Raw genomic sequence first — 22,949 nt, 5'->3', positions numbered from 1 at the left:
GCGCTCGACTCGCCCTCCTGCTCGTCCGGCGGCGGCGCTCAGCGGGCCCGTGGGGCCATGCGGCGGGCACGGGGCGCGTTGCCGGCCCAGCTGCCGGCGGCGGAGGCGGAGGCGGGGCTGCGGCGCCTGGTGCGGTTCCTGGAGCGCGCGTTGCCGCTGTGCCGCGCCCACACGACGGAGTTCTACGCGCGCGGGTTGTGGGATCAGCTGGTGGCGGCGCGCCCCGAGGCCGTGCTGCAGGCGCTGCAGCGCCCCCTGCCGGAGGCCTCCGGCACCGCGGCCGTGCAGTGGGGTGAGTCGCGGCGGGGCGGAGCTGGGCGGGCTCGGGCTGGGGCTGGCGGGCGGCTCCCGCTTACCGCCTTCCGCTGTGGTGTCTCGGGCGCTGTCAGGTTCTGTTCTCGCCGTTCGGATCTCTTTTTGTGGCACTGCCAGATCGCAGTGGTTCCCCTTTGCTTTAATAAAAGGAGAATCGCACGCCGCTCTGCTGAGCTGCTTTTTGTTCCCCCCCCTTTCCCAGCGTTGTGCCGCTGCTCTGCCCTCGTGCTTGTGTCTACAGCGGCAGCTCTCGCCTCGCTCAGATACTGCGACGTCTATGGGACCGTCCCAGTCCCAGCCCAGAGAGGCTCTCAGTAGTGGTTATCAGAATGCTCTCGTCTCAAACTGTCACCCTGTTCATTTAGGGTGAGGAATGGCACGATTTCCCAGCTGTCACACGCCTTCCCTCAGACTAATTTCTGGATAACCACAGCAAAATGAACCGAAAAAAACTCAAACAAATCCATACGAGTGGAAAGATGTAACTCTTAAAGTCCTCCAAATGTTGAAACTGTGGAAATGTGGAGGACAGCTGGAAAAGACTGGGAAAGCGCTGCTTTCCTACATGTCTGTTATAATGAGTGCCTGGCAAAGGAAGACAGAAAGCAGTTTTATTTCTGACAAGAGCTATTTAAGAAGCACTTCATATTTTTAGCAATTTTCAAGTAACTCAAGAAGAGGCCCAGCTATGAAACTCTATGAGTGAATTTACTGCTGTCCGTGTAAAAGGGAAATGTACCGGTAATACGCTCTCAGGCAGAGTAGAGAAATGAAGATAAAGCATCTGAAAGGTTTGTTATTTTGGGGACCTGAGTCCTGGCAAAGAGATCAGCTTCAAAACTAAGGTAAAATCTTTGACAAAGAGTGTAGCAGAGGAAAAAACTGCATCATGCCAAAGCTTCTTAAGCGTAGATAGCTCTCATGTAGCATTAGTTCTGGAATGGCACGTGAAGTGGCATGTGAGACAGAAAAACATGTGGAGTGTAATGGAGGGGTCCACAAAAAACAGCATGTGGAGCTGAGTACAGTTTGGCATAAACGGCAAACATAATTATTTGAATTTGGGAAGTGATTGAAGAACTGTGAATTGAAACATCACTTGTAACATTTGTCTCTGGGATCTGAAGGCCCTCAAAATATTAACTGTGAGACTCCTTCTTTAAAGAGTGGAGGTATGGAAAAAGAAAAAAAAAGAAGAAAAACAACCAACACAGAAAACAGAGCTTATTTATGTATGAAAAATGCACTGGATTATGAATTAACTTTGGGAGCCATATGGAAGCAAGACAAAGATCCAGTCAACAAACAAAAGTGTTGGAAAGTGAGGAGCAAAACCTTTAAGTCAAGTGTATTTCAGATGGTCGAGTCAGAGCTGATTCTAAGCAATAGCAGGGACATAAAATTAAATGTAATTGAGTCTAGAACAAAGCGGATATTTGGATGAAGTCATCAAAAAGAAAACTGTAAAGGAAAATTACCTTAATCCTAACTGTATGTGTGGGATAGCCCATGAAATGATTCAGACACTGAGGTGGTGGCTGTAAAGTGGAGATCAGGAAAGCAGAATATTGAGTTGTAGAATTTAAAACTGGAAAATCGTTTTTTGAGCTATATTCAAAGTGTACGTTTTAGAATCTAATATAGGAATTACTGGATCAAAGGACACAATCTGTGGCTAAAATGAAGCACATGTTTTAGGAGAGTGTGTAGCAGTCCTGCTGAGGCTATGTTTCTTATGTTAAAATTATCAGATATTTAAAAGTTAGTTATATACATACAGTTTGAAATGAGTTCTGAAATGCTCTCCTAACGTGCTGTCATTCACAAAATGACCTTTTTTGAGGGAAGGAGGTGTAGCTATGAGAAAAGATTTGTTCCATATGTCTAAATGACACTGGAGTCATGTACCCCAAATACCTTACGCACAGTGTGCATAAAAAGGAATTTTGATTCATTTGGTAAAACCTTTCCTCTCTATGAGTTTGTGCATTTATATACTCACATTCCCAATGCTATTATGGAAGTTTTCCAGAATCCCAAGTGAAATTAAAGGGGAACACAGGCTAAATTTGACAGAATTGATTTGGAAACGTGAGGTCGTCAGTTCAGATTCACATGGCTCTGCAAATTAAAAAGTTACATTACTGCAGATTGACACAAAATTGTTATTCTGCACAATGTTTTATTTTACTATTGGGATTTAGATGAATGCACATGCTGAGTTGTAGTTTTCTCTTAGACATAGATAAGCAACAAATCACAATTCTGTTGTACAGTATTGTGTGCAAGAGGAAGATTACATGTTCTGCAACTTAGTTTTAAAGAATATTTTCAGACACTCATCAGATATTTCACTATAATGACTATATGAAGGTTAGAATCCTGGTTTCCAGCTGTATTTTACAGAAATTTTTCAGATCCCTTATTGGATATAGAAAATACAGAAAATGTGTATTTTATACATTTAAAAGCTAGCATTTGACGTATTGCATTTTATTTATCATGTGATTTCTGTGAATTGGATGCAAACACAGAAAATCTCTGCCTAATTATTCTCATATTTTACTGTAAATTACCGTCTGTACTACAATTCCACTTTTTTGGCATGTTTCTTTCCTCCATAGATTTATTTGCAAGTGTATGGACTGTCTGGTTAAAAGACACATTAGATTTTGTCTTGAGAGAAACCAAAGTAGAAACAATTCAAGAATACTACAGTTTTTAACATTCGCAAATAATTAGTCCAACAACTGCCATTCTGGAGGAGTGCTTCAAATATCTCAGTGTAGTTGATTTTTTTCTTTCAGTTGGCAAGCTGGGACAGTTTTACATTTGATAGAGGTGTCACTACAGATTATAGGCCAGTGATTTTGTATGATATCCTGCTAGTGCTGTTACTGTTCCCCCATCAGACTCAATTCAGAGATGTTCTGTAACATTTGTTACTGCATTTAGTTCTAGCTGAGTGCGATTTATAAGAATTTCTAGCTGAGTGAAATCTGTAAGAAGAATTAGTAACTTTTTCAGCACCTTACATAACAAAAGATAAAGCAAACTAGGTTTACAAACTTTATAAGCTATATAATATATACTCCTTACAGGGAGGTAGAAGGTAGTACTTTTTTTCCCCTTTTCTGGATGAAAGCTGGTGTCTAGGTTTCTAGCATTTAGGATTTCTAGCATTTAGCATTTCTAGGCTTTCTAGCATTTAGTCTTTTGGTAGATATGTTAAGGAGACAGCCAGAATGATATCCAGTTTGAAGAAAGGCAATTACAAAGCTTGTAGTGGAAGTGGATCAGAACTCTTTCAGTCTGTATGCACCTTCATTGCAGTGTAGGTATAAATACCTAAACAAAATATTTCACTCAAGGTAGCTCTTGCATGTATGCCATCATTGTGTGCATTTATGTTCATTTTTTTGAATGAAGTATTGACTGCTGGAGGTTTTCTGGATGAAAGTTGGATGATGTATTGGAAATAGCTGTACTGATGTAGATCTTAGACACACTACCATTGGACTGTGATGCCATTCTAATTTCAGATGACAGGCAACTATGATGCTTTGAAACAAACTGGTACCTGAGGCTCTGGCTCAGCTGCCCAGAGAAGCTGTGGATGCCTGGAGGTATTCCAGGATTTGATGGGGCCCTGGGCAGCCTGATCTAGTAGGTGGCAATCCTGTCCACAGCAGGGGGGATTGGAGCTGGATAGTCTTTAAGAACTGTCCCAGACTAAGCCATTCTGTATTTCTATCATCCCGTTTGGTTGCCATGCATGGAGGATTGGTTTTGTTGGCAAGGTGATTTTATTTCCACTAAAGGAAACTAACATACTTAAAGATCTTGCCAGTAATAGCAAAACAAGCATGTCTCAAAGATGAGAACAGATCATGTTTATAGGTGGTTCTGAGCTACTTAATATTACCGTAAGAGTGCATATACTGGTGTACTTGTAGTCAGTGGAGTCTTTTGATAGAACTGGCAGGTGATGCTGATGTATCTTTGTGAATTCTAGTGCCAAGCTGTTACACGAGGGAAGAACGACAGTGTTTCCTTTGGCACACCTAAGCAACTGATACTGTAAAGATAGAAAGCATGGGGTTTTTTTTCAGTAGTGGTATAGCTGCGTCTATTAGAAATGTAAAGTTCAATGAAAAACAGCCAACATCTAGCCAGACATTTTGAACCCATAATGCTTAGAAACCAAATTTACATTCGTGATGTAAGTTTGGGTATTTAATAGATATATGAGTACGTGCCCCAAAAATGAAAATTACAAAAATACAGTTTTATTAATATATTTCTTATGCATCTCACATATGGCTTTCCAATGTATTTTCAGGAGTTCTTTATTTCGTATGATGTCTTGTCATGATGAAAATAAATTGATTGGGGGTTGGGGGGTTGGAGGGAAGGTTTTTACTTGTTGTTGCTTTGGTTTCTCACACAAGATTGTATATTTAGACAGTATATTTAATAACATATGCTTTTGCTAAAAAGATTGTATGTTTCACTATTATGTGCTCCAGCTTTTTAAAATGCTAAAAATAAAATTTCATCCAATGAAATAAGGAACATACATATATTTTCTAATGGGCATAAATTTTCACAGGTCATACCAGTACTGTAGTGATTAAAAGGGTCTGTATTATGCCTGAGACAAAGTGGAACACCCACTTCTCATCAGGAAAAGCAGATTTCTTTGCCTGGAAGTAGTGCTGAATGCTGACTGGTCGAACAGCCCTTAGTGCCATGAGATTTAATAATTGTTGGAGTATACTTGTTAGTTGAGTTTCTCCTTAAATCTTGTTCTCTTTCTTGACGTATCTGAGACTTTTCCCCACTATATCAGAAATAAGATTTCTATGCATTTTTTATAGATCCAGGCTACATTCATTTTATACATTTTATGTCATGCTGTTCATACCCTGGAAATCTAAAATAAGCGAGTAAACTTACCATGAGAAAATAAATGGTGATTTTTCTTCCTCAGCAAAAACTCAAGTTCCTTCTTTTGACAGTTTCTTCTTTTAATAAGTATCTGCATAACATTTACTCAGTAGAAAGCAACAATACACTTTTTGTATAGGTATGTAGGTCACTGAATGTAATGCCTCCTGCTTATTTCCATGGAAACTACAACAGATACAAAGCACAACTGCACTGTTTCATATTGATTCTCAGCTACAAAACACTGCTTTTCAGCATAATCACCACCACTAGTGATGCATTTTCAGCAGCGATGAACAAGAACCCACATGCCATCCTTGTAAAAGTCTGCACCTGTGGACTTGACCCACTATCACTGTCTCCACTGCTGAAGTGCACCACCCACAATGTCCCTGTACTCACATCCAGTTAGATCTCCATGAACATTCAGGAAGTGTTGATCAATGTTAAGGTGTGGATATTTTTCTGCATGGAGGAACTCAGTGCCATACCACTGCTTCATCCGCACTTCCATGTCAGATGTTGTTCTGTCAGACTGCCCCTCTGCTGCTATCTGTCACACGACGACAACATGTAATGGGTTATTGGTGGGAAAGCTCAAACTCTACAGCCATGCCTCCAACGTCTGCCTTTGATGCTGCAAAACAATATAATAAAAAGGAGGCATTACTTTCGGAGCAGCCTTTGTATTTCACTGTCATCTTTCTTGACAGTTAATCAACTAAAAAATAGCAAACATTCAAAAGTCCAAACAAGAAGCAGTCACTTAGAGTGAAAGATGGTATTCTTTTTTATTTTGTATCACAGAGAATTAGCATAAGAAGTGCCATGCAGGCAATGAATTTAATTCTGGTTATGGCTTATTATTTATGCTTTCTTAATCCTAAATGTTTTTGACTGAACTCTTGCCTTGGTAATGTTACACTGTGAAAATAAATGTGTTGACGTTTTTGTGACTGCTTTCAATAGATGGAAATATATATGTGATTACTATTCATGCAAGAAAATTAGGAGTATTAGAAATGGGATCAATAAAAATAGCTCTATCCTTTGTTATACAGGTGGGCAGGCCTGATTCTGGAAGACTGCCATGCTAGGTATGCACTTGCTCATTAGCTACTCCTTGGGACAAAAGGCAAACCAGGAAATATTTTCTAAATCAGTATATATAATCTATTATAAAACATTTGTAAGTGCTTAGAGATCTAAAAGTATATCGAAACTATACCAAAACTATAGAGAATTCAGCAAATATGTTTAGCTAAAATAAGTAAGAATTAGAAAATACAAAGCAATCTCAGATTTACTAAATGATTCTTACCAATGTATGTTTCACTTAAAAACAGAGGCACACTTTTAAAAAGAGAACATTTTCTAAAGAACTAACTAATGCCAAACTGAAACATTTCATCCTCAGTCAAACAAAATATGAGCTGGAATTTAACTTTGGCTCAAACCTGCTTGGTAATAAAAATTAATTTAATTCTCCCAGCAGATTCACCAGCTACGAAGCAGCTTGGAAATGATGTCAGTGTAATGTGTTTAAGGCGAAACATTTCTTATGTTGAACAGCTTCATTTCTTATGACGTGCAACAGTGTATATCATCGAATGGAGAGAACTGGGAAAGGCATAACAGATAATGTTTGTAAACAGAAGTGATAATGTTCACTGAATTATTTTGTTAATTTTACTAAAACAGCCCTGCTAAAATTATAGTTTTCATTGTTTGCGTTAGTCCAGTTAAGAGCAAATGCTAACCTGCACTCTGAAAGGGGAAGAAAATAGCTGTTGAAAAATAGCAAATTTTCCCACTTACACAAAATAAATAGCTACTTCTGTCTGATAGCATGTATTTATTGCTTTGTTGTTCTATGAGAAGAGTTCTGCAGAGGTGTTACGTGTTTCTAATAGAAAGCTCTCGTTTTCCATGCAGATGACAACACATTTTCTGACGTGTTTTGTGAAAACTCCAAGAAACTTATCAATGTACACTTGTTTGCTCTGGCTGCCAACCATTACTCTTTGTCTAACCTTGGAGTGTGTACCCCACTAGAAGAGATACTTGAAGCACTGAGAGGAGACAGCCAAGGAACAAGTGGTATATTTACGTTTATATTTCACATTTCATTCTCTCATTACAGGATCTACAGAGTTTTTGTTCCAGAGCGTGATTTTATGTGTTGGGTTTTTTTGTTTTGTTTTGTTCTGGCATGCATTTCCTTCCTACATGCTTCTCAACTTCAAATCTATTTCTTCTTATATAAGTTCTTTGTTTCCATTTTTTAAAAAGTGGCTTCTTGTGCTTAAATTTCAACAGAGGGGTGATGGCATTCAGTACTTATAGACTTTCCATGATATTCTCCCTGTTTTAAAGGGTTTGAGATAGGCAAGCAGGCACATCATTATTTCATATACAGATGAAATATCTTGTTAATTGTCTTTGCTTTTCTTATCCCTCAGCAACATGAATCATGATTGCTAGTATTGCTTTTGTTGTTTTTTTTTTAAGTCTCAGACTGAAGTCAGGCAGCCATACCTCCTCAAGTGCTGTTTCTTCGCTTACAACTTTTGTTTAATGTTAAACACTTAGGCATTTAAGTGAATATGGCCCAATAAGTGTCCGATATTTCAAAGAAAAGCTGATTTTATTCATTCTGTATTTTTTGGACCGATATGTTCAAAATAAGTGTCCTAAAACTAGAGTTGTTTCCTTGTCTGTATTTGAAGAGATTGGCTGAAAACACTCTCAAGTTGGCATCTTTGCATTGGAAGTCTTCCCTCTGATTTTATTTTTTTATTTTGGATGATAAACTTGCAGTATACTTTGACTGCTGTCATTATCACTGCATCTGTTCTTTATGGAGTCTTCAGTCATAGGTTTGTCACCATCTTTCAGATTTCTCATTAGTTTTTCAGAGACAGACTGTAAGCCAGTAGCCTTTGCTTTCTAGTGTGTTTTGTCTCGGTAATAAATTAAAATGCCTCTGATATTTCCCATCCTTAGAGATAGCAGTGAGCATCTCTCCTGTTTTCTACAGTAGTCTTCTCTTTACAATTTTTTCAGTTTTCATACTTGGGTGCCCAGTTTTAGATTTCTTCAGAATTACAGAAGTAGCTTGGATTAGCTTTCTCAGACAGAAATACAAGGATTCTTTCATCTTCTTCTCATGCAGAATGAAGCATTTAAAATAAGGCAATTGCTAATTAATTTGTTGTGTGTCTTGAGGGAGTTCTGCTTTGCTGGGTAGTTGGTATGTGGATTTGTGATGTGAAAATTCTAATGGTACTTCTCAGAGAAAACAAAAGCAATGGTATTATAATTCCAAGCCTTTGTGTTGGATTGACAAAGTATCAGTTAAATTAACTTCCATGTATAAATTAACTTTTTGCATAGTTCTCTAACATCTTTAGCATATTGATGTAGACACATTACTATTCTTACTCAGAATGATTACCTGAAAAGGTCAATACCAAAATTTAAGTGTCATCTGAATGCGTAGTGGTTTCTCCATTCCTTCCTCATGAAGTTCTCAGTGGCCCTCATTGCCCCAATTGGTTGCTTGTGTTGAGCACAGAGATACAGATGAACTTGGCCCAAGAGGGGCAGGCAATACTTTCTATCTTGTCAGTGTGTTTATGCCCTATGTAATAGTCATGCAATGACTGTTAATAAATCCATCTTTAAATTGCATGGACAGTCTCAATGATTTTTAGAATATGTTCATCCCAGTCCCTGCCAATCTTGGGTGATGAAATTAAAGTACTGTAACTTCTGTAAAGATGGTATATAAATTATGAATGGAAAGAGAATTTCTGTTTACTGTGGTATATCTGAATTTCCACAGGTAGTAAGGGTATAGAAGATCTGGAAGATCTGTATTGGGCATATAGGCAAAGCAGTCTCTCCCCACATTGTCTACATCGTAACTAAAGGTGTGGGTACAAGTAGCGCTGTAGAGTTAAAGTGGATTTTCAATTTGAAAAATCTGCTTATGCCAGGGTACAGAGTGTAAACAAGTAACATTTCAGTACCACTTAAACATTAAGATTTCCTTTCCTCTGTGGTATCCAGAATACTTCTGTGAAGTATCTGGGCCTCGCTTTCTTCTTATATGGCAAAAGGATGTGTGTATGTAAACCAATCCCCAAATAGAGGGTTGTTTTGATTTCTTTTCTATCAGATTGACATATGTTTGCTTGTTTGTCAAAATAATTTAAAAACAAAGAAACAGCAAAAAAACTATCACAATCATCATTTAGCAGAAAACCCATCAAAAATGAAACTTATAAAAGCAGTCTTCTGTAAGCAGTGTAATTTTCCATGTGCTGAAATCTCGTCAGAGTGCTCATTATACAAAATGTAGGTTTAAAAATAGTTTGGAGATTTTAGTAACTAAGGTGATAAATTCTTAATGTATGTAGGTGTAAGCACACTATTTTTTTGTCTGGAACCTCAGTTCCTTTAAGTTGGGTCTTGTTTCTGGATTTACCCCTGGCGTTTGAGATACCCTGACTTATGTACTGTTTGAAATTCTACTGTGGAGTATTACCCTGTCAGTCGTTTGATCTTGTGTTATAGCAAAGTATAGAAGATGTGATATGCAATGATAGCTCAGAGTGAAGGTGCTGCTTTGGAGACCAGCCAAACAAATCTTTCATTTCTTTAAAAAAAATTAATATCTGTTTCTTCATTTTCTCCATCTGCTGCTGCTTCTTCTTTATTTATTTATTTATTTTTAAATGAGCTTACCCACTCATCAAATTGTTCAAAGATAAATGACAAAAGGTCTCTTTTTTTCTTTTTTTTTCTTTTCTTTTCTTTGTTTTTGTTTTTGTTTTTCATTTGAAATAGTTACTAATTAAGAGTTTTTGAAAGCCCACAGAGCTCTTCACCATTTTAAAACAAATGAGAATCTTTAGTGAACACTTTAGCAAAGCGTTCCTTTCTGTAATTTTTTTTGCTTTGTTTTGTTAAAAAATATTTTTGCCTATTATTTTATTGTATCAGTTGTTAAATTTTTAATTGTCATAGCAGTTTATTATGAAAAAAATAAAAAAAAACAAAAAAACAGATGTTTGAGAAATTGAGCGATCCTGTGGGTTTTCAAGAAATAGAGAAAACATTAGGTTTCTCATGAGCTCAGTGCAATTCCCAACTCTCTTTTAAATAAGTAATGCTCCTGGCTTTGTTCCCAGCATGGTCTGATCAAGGAATGAACATAGATTTTGCCTAATGATCAGATTTTGGACAGATGAACACATACTGTGCAAAAAGCTGAAAAGGGAAATTTTAATCTGTTTTGTTTTCTAAGAGCATGCTCACCAGTAGCATTCCTTTTTCTCATACCCTTACCCAGACTTATGAAAATTACTATCAGTTTAGCTCATAAGGCTTCTCACAAGGGAACTGGCTCTAAGCTACTCATTAGTTGGAGGGATATGGAGGTGTAAACTAGTGGTAGAGGTCGATTTCATCTCGTTAGCATATTTTGAGTCATTTTCTTCTGAAAATACATAGCAGTTATGCAATCTGTCCATAGCGTAAAGGGAAAAAACCGTTGCATCTTCCTTTAAAATTCACCAGCATTGTCATAATTTTTATTTGAAGAATCTCCCACTTGATATTGTGAGCAAATCTGGAGAATTAACAGCCAACACTGTGTGATTGTTAATCGTCCTTGCCTTTATATTTCATATATGTAAATATGATAAATGATGTACAAATAAATCTTTTTTAATGGGAAAGTAAAAGAAAGGTTTTTTGGTAATTGCTTGTGTCTAGTATCTGGTCAGGTGTTAGATACTTACAGTGTAAAAACAAAAATCTACTTTAAGTGTTATATTTTAAAGTAAGTTGAATATTTTAATTTACCTGCAATTCAGAGTTTAGTCTTAGTGGATGTTTAATTAAAAAATACCACCCTTAAAGTATAAAAGAGACATACTTTTAGTCTGGAAGTTATTCTAATTGATTATAAATGTTTATTGTTATAAATTGTGTCAATGTGTATATATTTTCTTAATCTGATACAGGTATCAAAACTGATGAATTTATGAATAATAAGAAATCGCATGAAGTACAAGCAATGTCAGAGCTGGTAGATAAAATAGCAAAGTACTGTGGTTTAAAGCAGGTAAGAAAGCATTTCTGAATGTATGTTATCGTATAGCTTCCAAATTATTCTCTTTATTGAAATACCATATTTTGATACTTTTCCTCTGCTGCTCTAATTTTTTTCTATAAATAATTATAGCTAAAGAAAAGCCTTTAAGGCCAAGCTGAATGACAGTTTTGTTTACAAGGGGTTGTTCTCAAAGAACTGCCTTTTAGGCAGTCATGGTCGTATTATGACTCAAGAAAAAAAAAGTAAGAAATATTTTCATGCTCTGTATATTGATAAGCTAAAAATTGCAGTGCTTTTTGCTATGCACAGACATGTTTCAGTCGCTGTCTTATATTGCTGGTAATCTACCGTAGGCATCAGTAGGAGGGCAAAACATCATTCTTCACCTTTGAGACACACAAGTGTACCACACTGGGAAAAATACAGATAATCTAAGGAATTTTGAAGTCATGCACATAAGATGGCAAGTTCATACTTGGATAGTGAAGAATTGCAAGATTTCTCTTTCAAAATGCAATTGTAACTTACCCTCTTCTTAACGTCATTAGGGTTGCATAGTTCACTAAGTCACTGTTGCTTAAAAACTTTGTAGATGTTTACTTATGGGGCTCTTGGCAAAACATAAGCATCACAACACTTGACTTTTTTCAGTACCATATTTCACTTTGTATGTGTTAGCCACATGTTATTTGCTCAGACTGAGTTTATTTTAGATAATGTAAACGATATGTTCTGATGAAGTATTCTTCGTAGGTTTGGGTCAGGTCTCCAGTGTCCTTAGAAACTGAAGATCAAAACTCTGAACTCTGACTTGTCTGATTTGTAAGGAGCAGCTGCAGAGGGCAAAGTTCTAGGCAATCTCCTCATTACAACTGGGAATCTCAAGTAAACAGAGAACTGCAACTAAGGCCAAATATTACTGATGAGTTGCAATCTGTGAGCATCTGCAGTCATTCAGAGATGGAAGGCAGTCTCTGCAGTAGCTCCTTCAGGAGCCAGCCAGAATGACAAATGCGGATGCCCTGAACAATCGTAAAGTGGATACGCTCTATAAAGGGTGAAAATGCAGTAGTAACAGATGCACAGAAGTAAATTCTTCTGTTTGTTAGCATATTTTTTTCCCTTGCTTACCTTTTGCTTTAAGCAAGTGTCAGTTGTTCAAGCATTGAAGACTTTCATGTACTGAAAATGTTTTTAAAAAGTGTAGTTTGCACATAATGCAATACTAAATGTTCTCTGCATTTGCTGGAAGATGAATTGGTGGTGTTTCATATAGCGTTTTCATTTTGATTTTAAATACTTCCCATGAGATTCATGAATGAGAGGAAAGAAAAAGCCATAATCTGGGAGTGAAAAAGTAGAGCCACCTTAATGACCTCACCTAAGTCTCGATGTAGCTGGTTAGTAATAAAATCTCAAACTAATAATTATTAAATATCTGTCAATATGCTACAATTTCCGCCTGTGATTATGCACTTTTATCAGATGACTTGGATTATCTTTAGGATTATTTTCTGTTTATTTTTTGAAAAAAACATAGCATTTAATGAAAAATATGGTTGCAGTATATCTCTGAATATGAAATGCCAACTGCTTTATATTAACTTTTTTCCATTTTAGTCATATACTGTGAGAGAATTTATTTGTTCGAAGTTACAAATCCCTAATATATGAAAAGAGCTTTCCAGTACATGTTAAAGAAGAAAAAACAGAAAAGCCTCCTTCTCAGTTATTAAAAAGCAACTTCTATTGTTTTGGTTACCTTTCAACTTAAAACAATATAAGAATTGTAAAGTTTTAGGAGAGTGTTTTCCTTATTGATTTTTTTTCTGTCCTACTCGGCAAAACAAAATGTATATAGCATTTAATTAAAAACGTTAGAGCTATGAAAACACAGCACATGTTTTACAATAGCACGTGTCCTCGGGGTGTTTCTTTCAGATATTGCAGATCACTAACGGATTGGAAAATGCCCTCCATTTCACCTCCATACCATGATGTAAAATGGGCAGTAGAGCATATTGTCCTCTTCTGATATTTTACAGTATATTAGAATAAATAGTAAAAATGAAAATAAAAGCAAAAATTCTGTTACTGCTGTAATTACCTCTTTGAGATTAATGATTTGAATTAAAACATTGAAGCAGGTAGCATTGCAGCAAATTAATTAAATTTTTTTTAGTTGTTTACTGCCCCTCTTAAGCATCATTGTCATCATATAAGTGGAACTTTTTAGAAAGAAGTTCTTGATTAAACTGTGAAAAGAAGCCAGTAGTAATTCTTCACTTAATTGCACATGTGTTTCCTTTAATGTATTTGTGAAAGTTTTCTTGGAAACTGCAGCATGTCCAACAACAGTTGCAAGCATATAATTCTGCATTCAGCATCCATTGCATTTCTGATTTAGTGCTGGGAAATGTTGGAAGGCATATGGAAATGGAGTTCTTGATTGTACTGCCAGAAAGTGTGCTTAAACATAGTACCCAGTTCACTATGGACAGGACCTTTGGTGTTCATTATATCACGGAAATTTCATTTTAAATGTTCTTGCTTGGCAAATCTGCTATGAGTTACTGATTACCTTTCCTTATGTCATCAAGGGAAGGTAAAATAACGATTAATTTCATCCAGTCTGTTTGTTTAGCAGAAGATCATCATTTTTTAGTCAAAATTTCCTCATTTCAGAGCTAATCTCCCAGTGCTAATTAAACAATGTGTTACTTTTTCTGGAGAATAGATGCCCCATCCCAGGAAGTGTTCAGGACTAGCTTGGACGAGGTTTTGAGCATCCTGATCTATTGGTCTATCTCTGCCTATGGCAGGGTGCTTGGATGATCTTCAAGGTCATTCCAACCCAAAACATTTTATGATTCTTTTCATTTGTAAACAGTTGAAAAAATCTTAAAGAAACAGCAGTTGGTCTTCATAGCCACTAGAGATCACATGTATGAGTCAGGACTTTTCAGTAATTCTCTGTCCAAATATTGACTTTACAGAAGTAGTTAAAATACCATGAAGAACTGGAGATGTGCATATTCTGCATAATAATAGTATCTGTAGGCACTTTTCTTTCCTTCACTTTTAAATAGTACGGGAGAATATTGTTGATTAATGTAACAAATGACATTTTCAATGTGTATGCTTATATTAGATTATATTAATTCCCTCTCAGTAAATCCTCACCTCTACTAATTTCACTTAAGAAATCTGAGGATTCTCATGTACCTAGGCAAGCAAACACGCAGTAATATTATTTGGAGAATGCAGCTGAGTAAGGTGTGTATCTCCTGAGTAGACAATTTTTACTTAATGGTATGTGTTCTCCATTGTGTTTGTTTAATTTTTTCTTCCTAATTGCATGACTATACCAGTCTTTAACATTTTTAGAATAAACAATAGTTTTTTCATTTCTGTCAGGGTATTTCTGTACTGCATATTCCTACCTAATTTAGAAATATGCAGTCAGGTTTAAGATGGATGCATGAAGTACATGCTGACATTTAGACTTCTGCAAGTCAGTGGTTACATGTTTATTATATGTGTTTGTTATAAATTAAAGCACACATTATATAAAGCTGCGATTACATAATTAAAGCTTTCAGGTTGCCCTTGTTTCTGCTACTACCCTGTGTAGTGTTTTTCCTTCTTGCATTTTGTCAGTCACTTGAAGTATCACATGCTATCAGCTATGAGAGAAACTAAACTTTCAGCTAGTTATCATTCCTATTCACACCTTCCTCCAGAACAGGCAATGGGAAGCACATGTGACATATCAGGCCCTTTGTTTTATTACAAAACCATCCTTCTATTCCACAGATTTGTATGGATTATTTCATAAAAAAAAAAGAAACAAGTTTAAGTGTTCTGACACAAGAGGCAGTATTAATATGGCATGTCTTTAGGTCATGTCTGAATTGATTATGTTAAGTGCTGAATTTGAAGATGGTTTTTCTGTATGCTTAGTTTAGCAGACTTCATTCCTAAACTTAATATGAGCACTTCCTCTCCTAACTCAGTATTTTAACTCTGTTTGGCAAGGGCAGGTGGTAGTGTTGGTGATTTACAGTTATTTTCTTTAACAGAAGGAAGTTCTGTGTCAAAATACATACTGAAAGTATTTTGCAAAAGAGTCAGGACATGTGCAGTGCATAAGCATTGCATTGTCTGTTTTCTAGAGGAAATCAATTTTGACATAATTCTGTTTTTTAAAGTCAGAAGGTGCACCAGAAAGCAGATTTAAGCATAGTAGGAGGGATAACTGATGAAGTAATTATTAAATCCATGCTTAGTTTTTAAGAAAATATTTTGCATGTGATTGAAATGTGTCTTATTGCTTATTAATATAGTACTTTTTTTTACTTTTCTTTTTTCTCCATTATCTAGGTGATTGATATAGGTTCTGGAAAGGGGTACCTGAGTTCATTTTTGTCTATGCAATACAACTTAAAAGTTTATGGAATTGATTCATCAAAAACCAATACTAACGGTGCTCATGAAAGGAACAGGAAATTGAAGAAACACTGGAAAACTTACCAGAGTCGAGCAAGAGCCAATCCTGAAACCCAGAGGTTGGAAAAAGCAAATGACAGGCCAATGAAGAATGAAATTAAATGTAAAGACATCAATGAAAAACCCTTAAGTAATAACAGCAGTCTTCAAAGTCAGGACCAAGGGACTACCCAAGACTTCATTCCTTGTGTTTTCACAGAAGTAGCTATATCTGAGACCAGCAAACAAACCGAAATCAATTTGGCTCAGGCACAATGTGATGAGAGCAAACTTTCTGAAGAGGCTCTTGCTTTTCTCAGTGTTTTGCCTGTTGATGCTGTAGAAGTTTTTTCTTCATCCCAGTGTAACTATGGAAAAATGTGTGAAGAGGAAAAGGCACAAAGAAAAGTGGCATTTCTCAAGGCTGAAGTGAGCAAGTCAAGTGAATCAAACCTTTATTTTCCATTGACCTCCTACATCAGCGCGGAAACAGAACTCAGTGACATCATAACAGACTTAGAGGTTATGTCACTAATACTTGAAATATATCCTCCATTGTCTTTACATCGCTGTTTTCGTACATCCATAATATTTGCTGTGTGTACATATGTGAATGAATACTCTGCCCAGCCAGTTTATGCTAGTATGTATAACAGATTCAGAGATTATTTTTCTATTTTAATATATGTGTTAGTATTATTTCAAATATGTAAAGCAGCATTTAGGATTTATGGAGTAGATAAGAATCAAATATCAAGATTAACAGCATACATTTTAACATATTTGAGTATTTTACCATTGTGATTATAAACGACATCTAACTGTTTTAAGAACAGTTTTTTATTTACCAGGGAGGCAAATATCTAAATCACTGGAATTTCTGTTTTTCCTGAAATTTCTTAAAGTTTTATATTTTTATAATTTCAGTAAAACTCTGAAGGCATGAAATAATTTATGGAGTATAATACTCAACATAAGGGTCTAATAATGAGCTTTACATTTAAGTAATGTTTTTATACTTTGGCCTTTCTGAGTTGCTTTACTTAGTTGTCTGCTAGCTGGCAGGAACTGTCTATGCATGCAAGTCCAAACTCAGCTGCCTAAAGGCAATGACGCTGTCTAGAAGCTGTTACTGTGCCTGAGCTGACATATGTTGATTGAATAGATATAGGCAGTCTTTTATGGAAAGATGAAAACTTGTATGTGTTCATATATTCAGATGTGTATTTTATTTCTAATTTAGGACTGCATGTTTGTGTTAGTTACTGTTGTTCTTTACATTCCTGTACAAAGTAGGTAAAGCATCTGCCTTTAAACTTGCACAGTTGGATTTTGTATCCTTTTAGTATGTGTTTTGTATGATATAAAAGGCAGAAGAGATCACTGCCTGTCTTTATAGAAACTTTACTGTAAAAAAGTAAAACTATAATTGTGGTTAAAAAAAATCAGACTGCACGCTATGTGTGATGAATGTGTGTAATTAAAATACTTTAAAATATTCAATCATTTAAATGACTTCAAAATATTTTTGGAATTGTTGGAAATATTGTTTTGCAAATAGTCTTACAAACATTTACATTTATTATTTTAACTATAAATTATGGGGGTTTTTTTCTCAGTTTTTCCTAAATTGGGGGGATAAAAAGTGGATTGTGTAAAATTAGCATTTACTGATTTATGCTGTGAATCCTGAAATTTATTTGAATTTCTGATGAAATGCAGAGATAGTAACGTGTGCTTGTTTGTAGCCCAGGACTAATGCTGAGATACAAATTTTTCTGCGCTGATGCCACTGATCCAGAAAGTGTTTTCATTTACACCCAGGCAACCTCAGGGAAGTTAGGGATGCTCCAGAAGCGTGCCTGACCCAGACAGATCATGCTCATATTGTTCAGATTTTTTGAGCATTGTGATGTGTTTCCTGGATATGTAATGGATGACATGTGGTTGCCATCTTCCACTCACTTTCCCCTGGAAGAACCTCTCTAACTTTAATGCAGCATTTTAAATGCTGCTTTTGCAAGTGCTTACCTTCCATTAGCCTCCAGACTTCAGTACTGTTCTGCTCTATTTTATGTGGAAGAAAAGCTTTGTGGATTGGTGAGGTGGAGCTGACAAACAGAAAAAAAATGTCTTTAAAACAAAGCTGAACTGGAACTGAACTTTTGCCACTGAAAAATTTTGGATGCTAAGGCAAGGAGGGCAATCATGGAGAGAGTAGCACAGAGTGAAGGAGAAAAAAGAACAGGAAGAGAAGGGAGTTTGTACTGTTTCACACAAATGTGTGAACAGTACAGATACAGCAACGAAGTAATATAGAACAAAAAAAAATAGATGTGTGCACAGAATCTGAAAGATCCCACAACTGAATGTTGGCTAATTATGTGTTGATTACTTTTAATAAATAAGACTGGAATTCAAAGCAATAAGTGCAATGTACCACATCACCCAGTGCTGGAAGGGAAAAATCTTGTTCTGAGTAGTCAGAAGAGGGGTGATTTGGATGGAGAAATAGAAGGAAATGGGAAACTGAAGGAAAAGGAAACCCAAAATTAAAATGGACAGAACAGAGTATCTGAAGTTCTTTATTTTAGGGAAGGAATTGCTGATCTGTTATTGAAACTACTGTTGTAGGCACACCACAATACAGCTACAGTTCTGGAAGTAACAAAGCAGATGAAGAAGGGCCTGGTCTTGAAGTTAAATTTTTATTTAGGAAGTGGTTTTGTTTTCAGCAGTTCAGAGTAGCAGAAACGCCACAGATAGGTCCAACTGTCTGTGTTATGGTAGTCAATCCGAAGTAAGAAAAGGAAGTAGCAGTGATAGTAAAAATTATGACAGGAAAGCTAGGAGAAAATGGCCAGTGTCCAGTTGTTGTGCAGATGTTCTCTTCCACGCAGTTAACCGCCTGCTGTTCACAGTCCTGAGCTTTTGCTTCCTCTTGAAGATAATGTATAGAGATACAGAGCCCCGCAGATGAACAAAATGCTGAGCAGTCTGGATCCTCATAAAGGACATAGAATGTGTTTTCTTAGAATCGGAGTGCTTGTATTATGCCTAGAAAGATTCAAGAACAATACCTGGAGCCATCATGGAGTTGTATGTTTAAACTTTACAGATGAATGACCTTCTGCAATATGTTTGGGTTTGGGGTTTTGTTGTTATTCATGCTCTTTCAGATGCACAGGGAGATGCTTTATATTGTGCCTTTTTTTTTCTTTTCTTCTCTTAGGACTGTGTAATGGTGGGTCTGCATACATGTGGTGACCTTGCTGCAAACACACTACGAATTTTTACTGCCAAGCCTGAAATCCAAGCAGTTTGCAGTGTAGGCTGCTGCTACCATCTGTTGTCAGAACAGTATGAAAACCAAGAAGGTAATTATTCTGGGCTCAACTTGTGGCTGCCAGTTTGCATGTTGAGAATATTATACCTTTTAATTAATAACCTCCTGATGTTTGTTCCTTTCCAATGGCTTATTTAGTACTTATTTTAATTACGTTACGTGGGTCATTCACTCCTGGATGCCCTGTAGCTTTCCTGTTATGCCAATATTGCTAATATTCTTACTGAAATTAGGGACGTTGCAGAATGTTTTAATGTGGTTATGAATGCAGCTGGTTTTATTCCATTACTTCACTCATAAAATGTGTAGACTTTTTTGGCTAATGTTTTCATCCTTTTGAAATGTTTTGTACCAGATTTTGCCTTCGGCTGTCTGCACGCAGCATCCATTTATGTTGAGTTGTACATGTACATCTAGAAGCAGAATTAAGTCCTTGTAATATACTCTAAAAAACATTCATCTGAGTGCTGTGCTTTCGGGCTCTGCTGTCTTATAACATTACAGAACAGCATATTTAATAGCTTTTCTTGGAGACACAGGCTGAAAAGTGTCGGGAGATTCACACCATAGGGAAATTTTCCTTCAAAATATTTTTTCATATTATTTCTGATAGAAGACTGGTATCTTCAGTTGAAAACAAAATTTTTTACCTTTTTTACAGCCTTCAAACAACAGGTTACAGATTATCTTTGCACAAATGTAGTGAATGCCTGCTGTAGTAAAGGAACTGCTGGATTAGTTGGTTTAGCATGGAGAGCTCATGCTGTTTCTGTTGTCTGCTGTTTAGCAGTCAACAGTGATGGAGTCATTGCTAACAGAAGTACTATTTTCTGTGTGATTTAATGCTTCCTGCATATCAACTCAAAAGCGTCCTAGTATAAAATAATAAGAAAAGATTTAAACTACAGCTAAATCCTGTCACATCACTTTCTACTTCAACATCCAATGCTCTCTTTTCTCTAGGATTTTCTACAGCACCTTCTGTGTCTACTTCAAGCAGTGTACAAATTTACAAATGCATTAACGACTTCATTTCTGTTTAGCTCATTTGTTTTTAGTGCATAATGAGAAGCATTAAGTAGCTGGTTTTTCTAAGCCAACAAGTGTAATGTAGCTGAGCTGTCTAAATGACCATCTGCTGAAAACAAAACTGATAAGCATATCAACCAAATTTGGGAAAGAGGTGGATCGGCAAAGTTTATTTCATCTGTCTCAGGGAGCTCCATGGACAGAAAGACAGGAGGAGCTCAGCTGTTATTCTGCAACAGTTAGCTGTTCAGCCAGCTAAGGCGTAGCTCTGGGTTGACCATGACACATGCTAGCTGTTTCTTGTTTCAGTAATCTTTTTACTTATGTTGCTCCGTATGGATCTGCTACAGTTCTGGAGGCTTTTGGACTTCATTGATTTCAATTATTTCACAATGCTTCAAATTACCAGGGAAAAAAAAAGAAAGAAAGAAAGAAAAAGAGGTTACAATTCAAACTTATTTTGCTGTATTTGAATTCTAGAAACACAATTAGTGAAAAAAACCACATTTTTTTTACACTAAAGATTTTAAAAAGTGATTAGCATTTTAGACACTCATAATTAAGTTTGTGTGTCTCAAACATTTGCTCGATTCTTGTTATTGCAAACAGCTTCCTGCTCTAGTTGTTGGATGATTACTTTTTCCAGATCATTACGTAAGGCTTTACTAAATATTGGTACTCAGACATCACCAAAGCATCAGATGTGATAGCCCTTTCTAAGTTCAAAGAAACAGATGTGGATGTAGTTTTAGAACAGTATGGAAATGAAATCAAACCGTGTGCTGGAATTTCTAGCTGTTTGATTTCTCTCTTCTTGGTGAACACAAACTACTCTTAAAGAACTCTCTATGCAGAGTAAAAGGAAATTATAGTATTCTTTCTTGGGGAAAGAACATGGAAGTTTGAATAATTCTCAATTTTTATTTCTGTTTTTTACTGTTACTGTTAGCATTACTAAAATGTTGTTGCCATATTCCCCTGGAGAGGACATCTATGATACGATTTGCTGGTGAATGTGCAGTGGAGGAGTAATGGTGCAAGAACCAACAGTATCTAAGAGCCAATTGTTCTTCAAAGAGAAAACGGAAAATGATTAAGACTTGAACGAGTGCTTGTGCCTACACTTCCTATAGATAACTTTCAAACTGGCAAAGCATGGTTCATGTTCTTTGACTCCATAGTGAATCAGATCCAGACCCAACAATTCACTCTGTCCAAAAAGTAAACTAATCCTTCTTGTGGCTTCCTGAGAGTTCAGTACTGCCTCCAAAATTGACTAGATCATTTGTGAACTGTGATGAGACTGGAAGTGGCCTCTGGAAGTTATAATGTACAAACAGCCTCACAAGTCAGCTGCAGGGACCTTCTGTACTCATGCTTTGAATTTATTTCCAAGGGCAGTGATTCAGCAGCCCATTTCAGTGTTTGACCTTCTTACCACCAAGTTTTTTTTTCTGAAGTTTTCAACTAAAGTGCATTATGTCCTTTTACTGTTCAACCCCAGAACTCTGGTTTAACCTTTTTTGTTCCTTTCCGTTAGGTAGAACACTGAAGTTAGACCATCTTTCATCTTCTGTGCAGCCCTGTAGTTCCAATTGAGCTCATTCTAGAAAGGGTCTGGGGATCCCAAAGAAATTCTAGGTAGTCTCACAAGAGCTTAAGAAGGCAAATATTCATGTCTCTGAACCTGTGAATTACACTGGTGAGCACTCAAATATTGTCAGTTCTCTACCCACATTATAGTCCACCTACTGGAATCATTAATAAATTTACCAATCGTAAATATAGGAGAACAATGACCTCTTTTGACCAGCTTGCTGTGCTGTTTAATTCAACCTAAAATGCAGTGTGCTTTTTTGTCTGTTAGGGCACACTGCAGATTCCTGTTGAACCTTGAACTGTTCTCAATCTCCTTGTTCTTCTGGATGTGGCTTCCGAGATTTGTTCCATAATCTTCCTGAGAACTGAAGTTAGACTGAGTGTGATGTTTGCTTTTTTCCTGTCATCAGGAACCTCCCTTGATGGATGGATGTGAGTTTTCAAGGATAATGGTGTGGCCTTCTTGTGAAATCAGCAAGTCCCCTCAGCTCCTGACACGCTGCTCTCTTGGATGGTCTTGCTTGTGTATTATTGTTTGTGTGGTCCCTGTATTGTAGGTAGCACTTCACTTCCACTAACTCTGCCAGGGAAACTAATGCAGGTCTTATGTGGAGAGTATTAGGATGCAGGCTTAGAGCTAGGTCTCTGTGGTTACAGACAGAAGAACTTGCTAAGAAGCAGACCAAATTTATTGTGCAGAATTGTCTGGAACACCGGAAGTCACGATTGTTTTCAGTACAATATGCAAGGGTTTGTCTGTGAGGACACAGTGGGAAATTCTGTTATAAATATTTTATACTTGTTTTCTTTTGACTTAGTAGCTTTGAGGATTCTCTGTTTTAGATAAGTGCTTGATTTTATATTAAACTTTTGCCTGGTTTAAAAGCTTTTTATCTTCTTGAGGTGCTTACTCTAAAGGTTGAGAGTGTCCACCTCAAACCTGTGCCTGTCTTGTTTTGCATCAGGGAAAACACTTATCCTCACCACTGCCAAAGTAGCACTTTTTCCATCTTTGCTGTTTCCTTGTCTTTAATGTAAATGCAGATGGTTGTTATTGTAAGCCTTTTTAAAGCAGATGTGCCAGCCCACACAAAA

General features: G+C 36.7%; 1 protein-coding gene across 2 annotated transcripts in view; it reads left to right on the top strand.

Moving 5' to 3' along the window:
• The first annotated feature begins 57 nt into the window (after positions 1-57).
• The window catches only part of METTL25 (methyltransferase like 25), a 57,673-nt gene continuing 34,781 nt past the window's right edge, over positions 58-22,949 (top strand). For both annotated transcript variants that reach the window (XM_065743231.1, XM_065743232.1), the window contains exons 1-5: positions 58-292; positions 7,201-7,365; positions 11,301-11,401; positions 15,776-16,402; positions 19,113-19,257. In XM_065743231.1, the coding sequence (XP_065599303.1) occupies positions 58-292; positions 7,201-7,365; positions 11,301-11,401; positions 15,776-16,402; positions 19,113-19,257 (1,273 nt within the window). The remainder of the gene's footprint in view (positions 293-7,200; positions 7,366-11,300; positions 11,402-15,775; positions 16,403-19,112; positions 19,258-22,949) is intronic.

This window comes from Cyrtonyx montezumae, unplaced genomic scaffold (assembly GCF_038088225.1).
Source record: "Cyrtonyx montezumae isolate F1298 unplaced genomic scaffold, pur_monq_1.0 scaffold_3, whole genome shotgun sequence".
Taxonomy (NCBI): Eukaryota; Metazoa; Chordata; class Aves; order Galliformes; family Odontophoridae; genus Cyrtonyx; species Cyrtonyx montezumae.
This window is presented reverse-complemented; position numbering and strand designations above follow the sequence as displayed.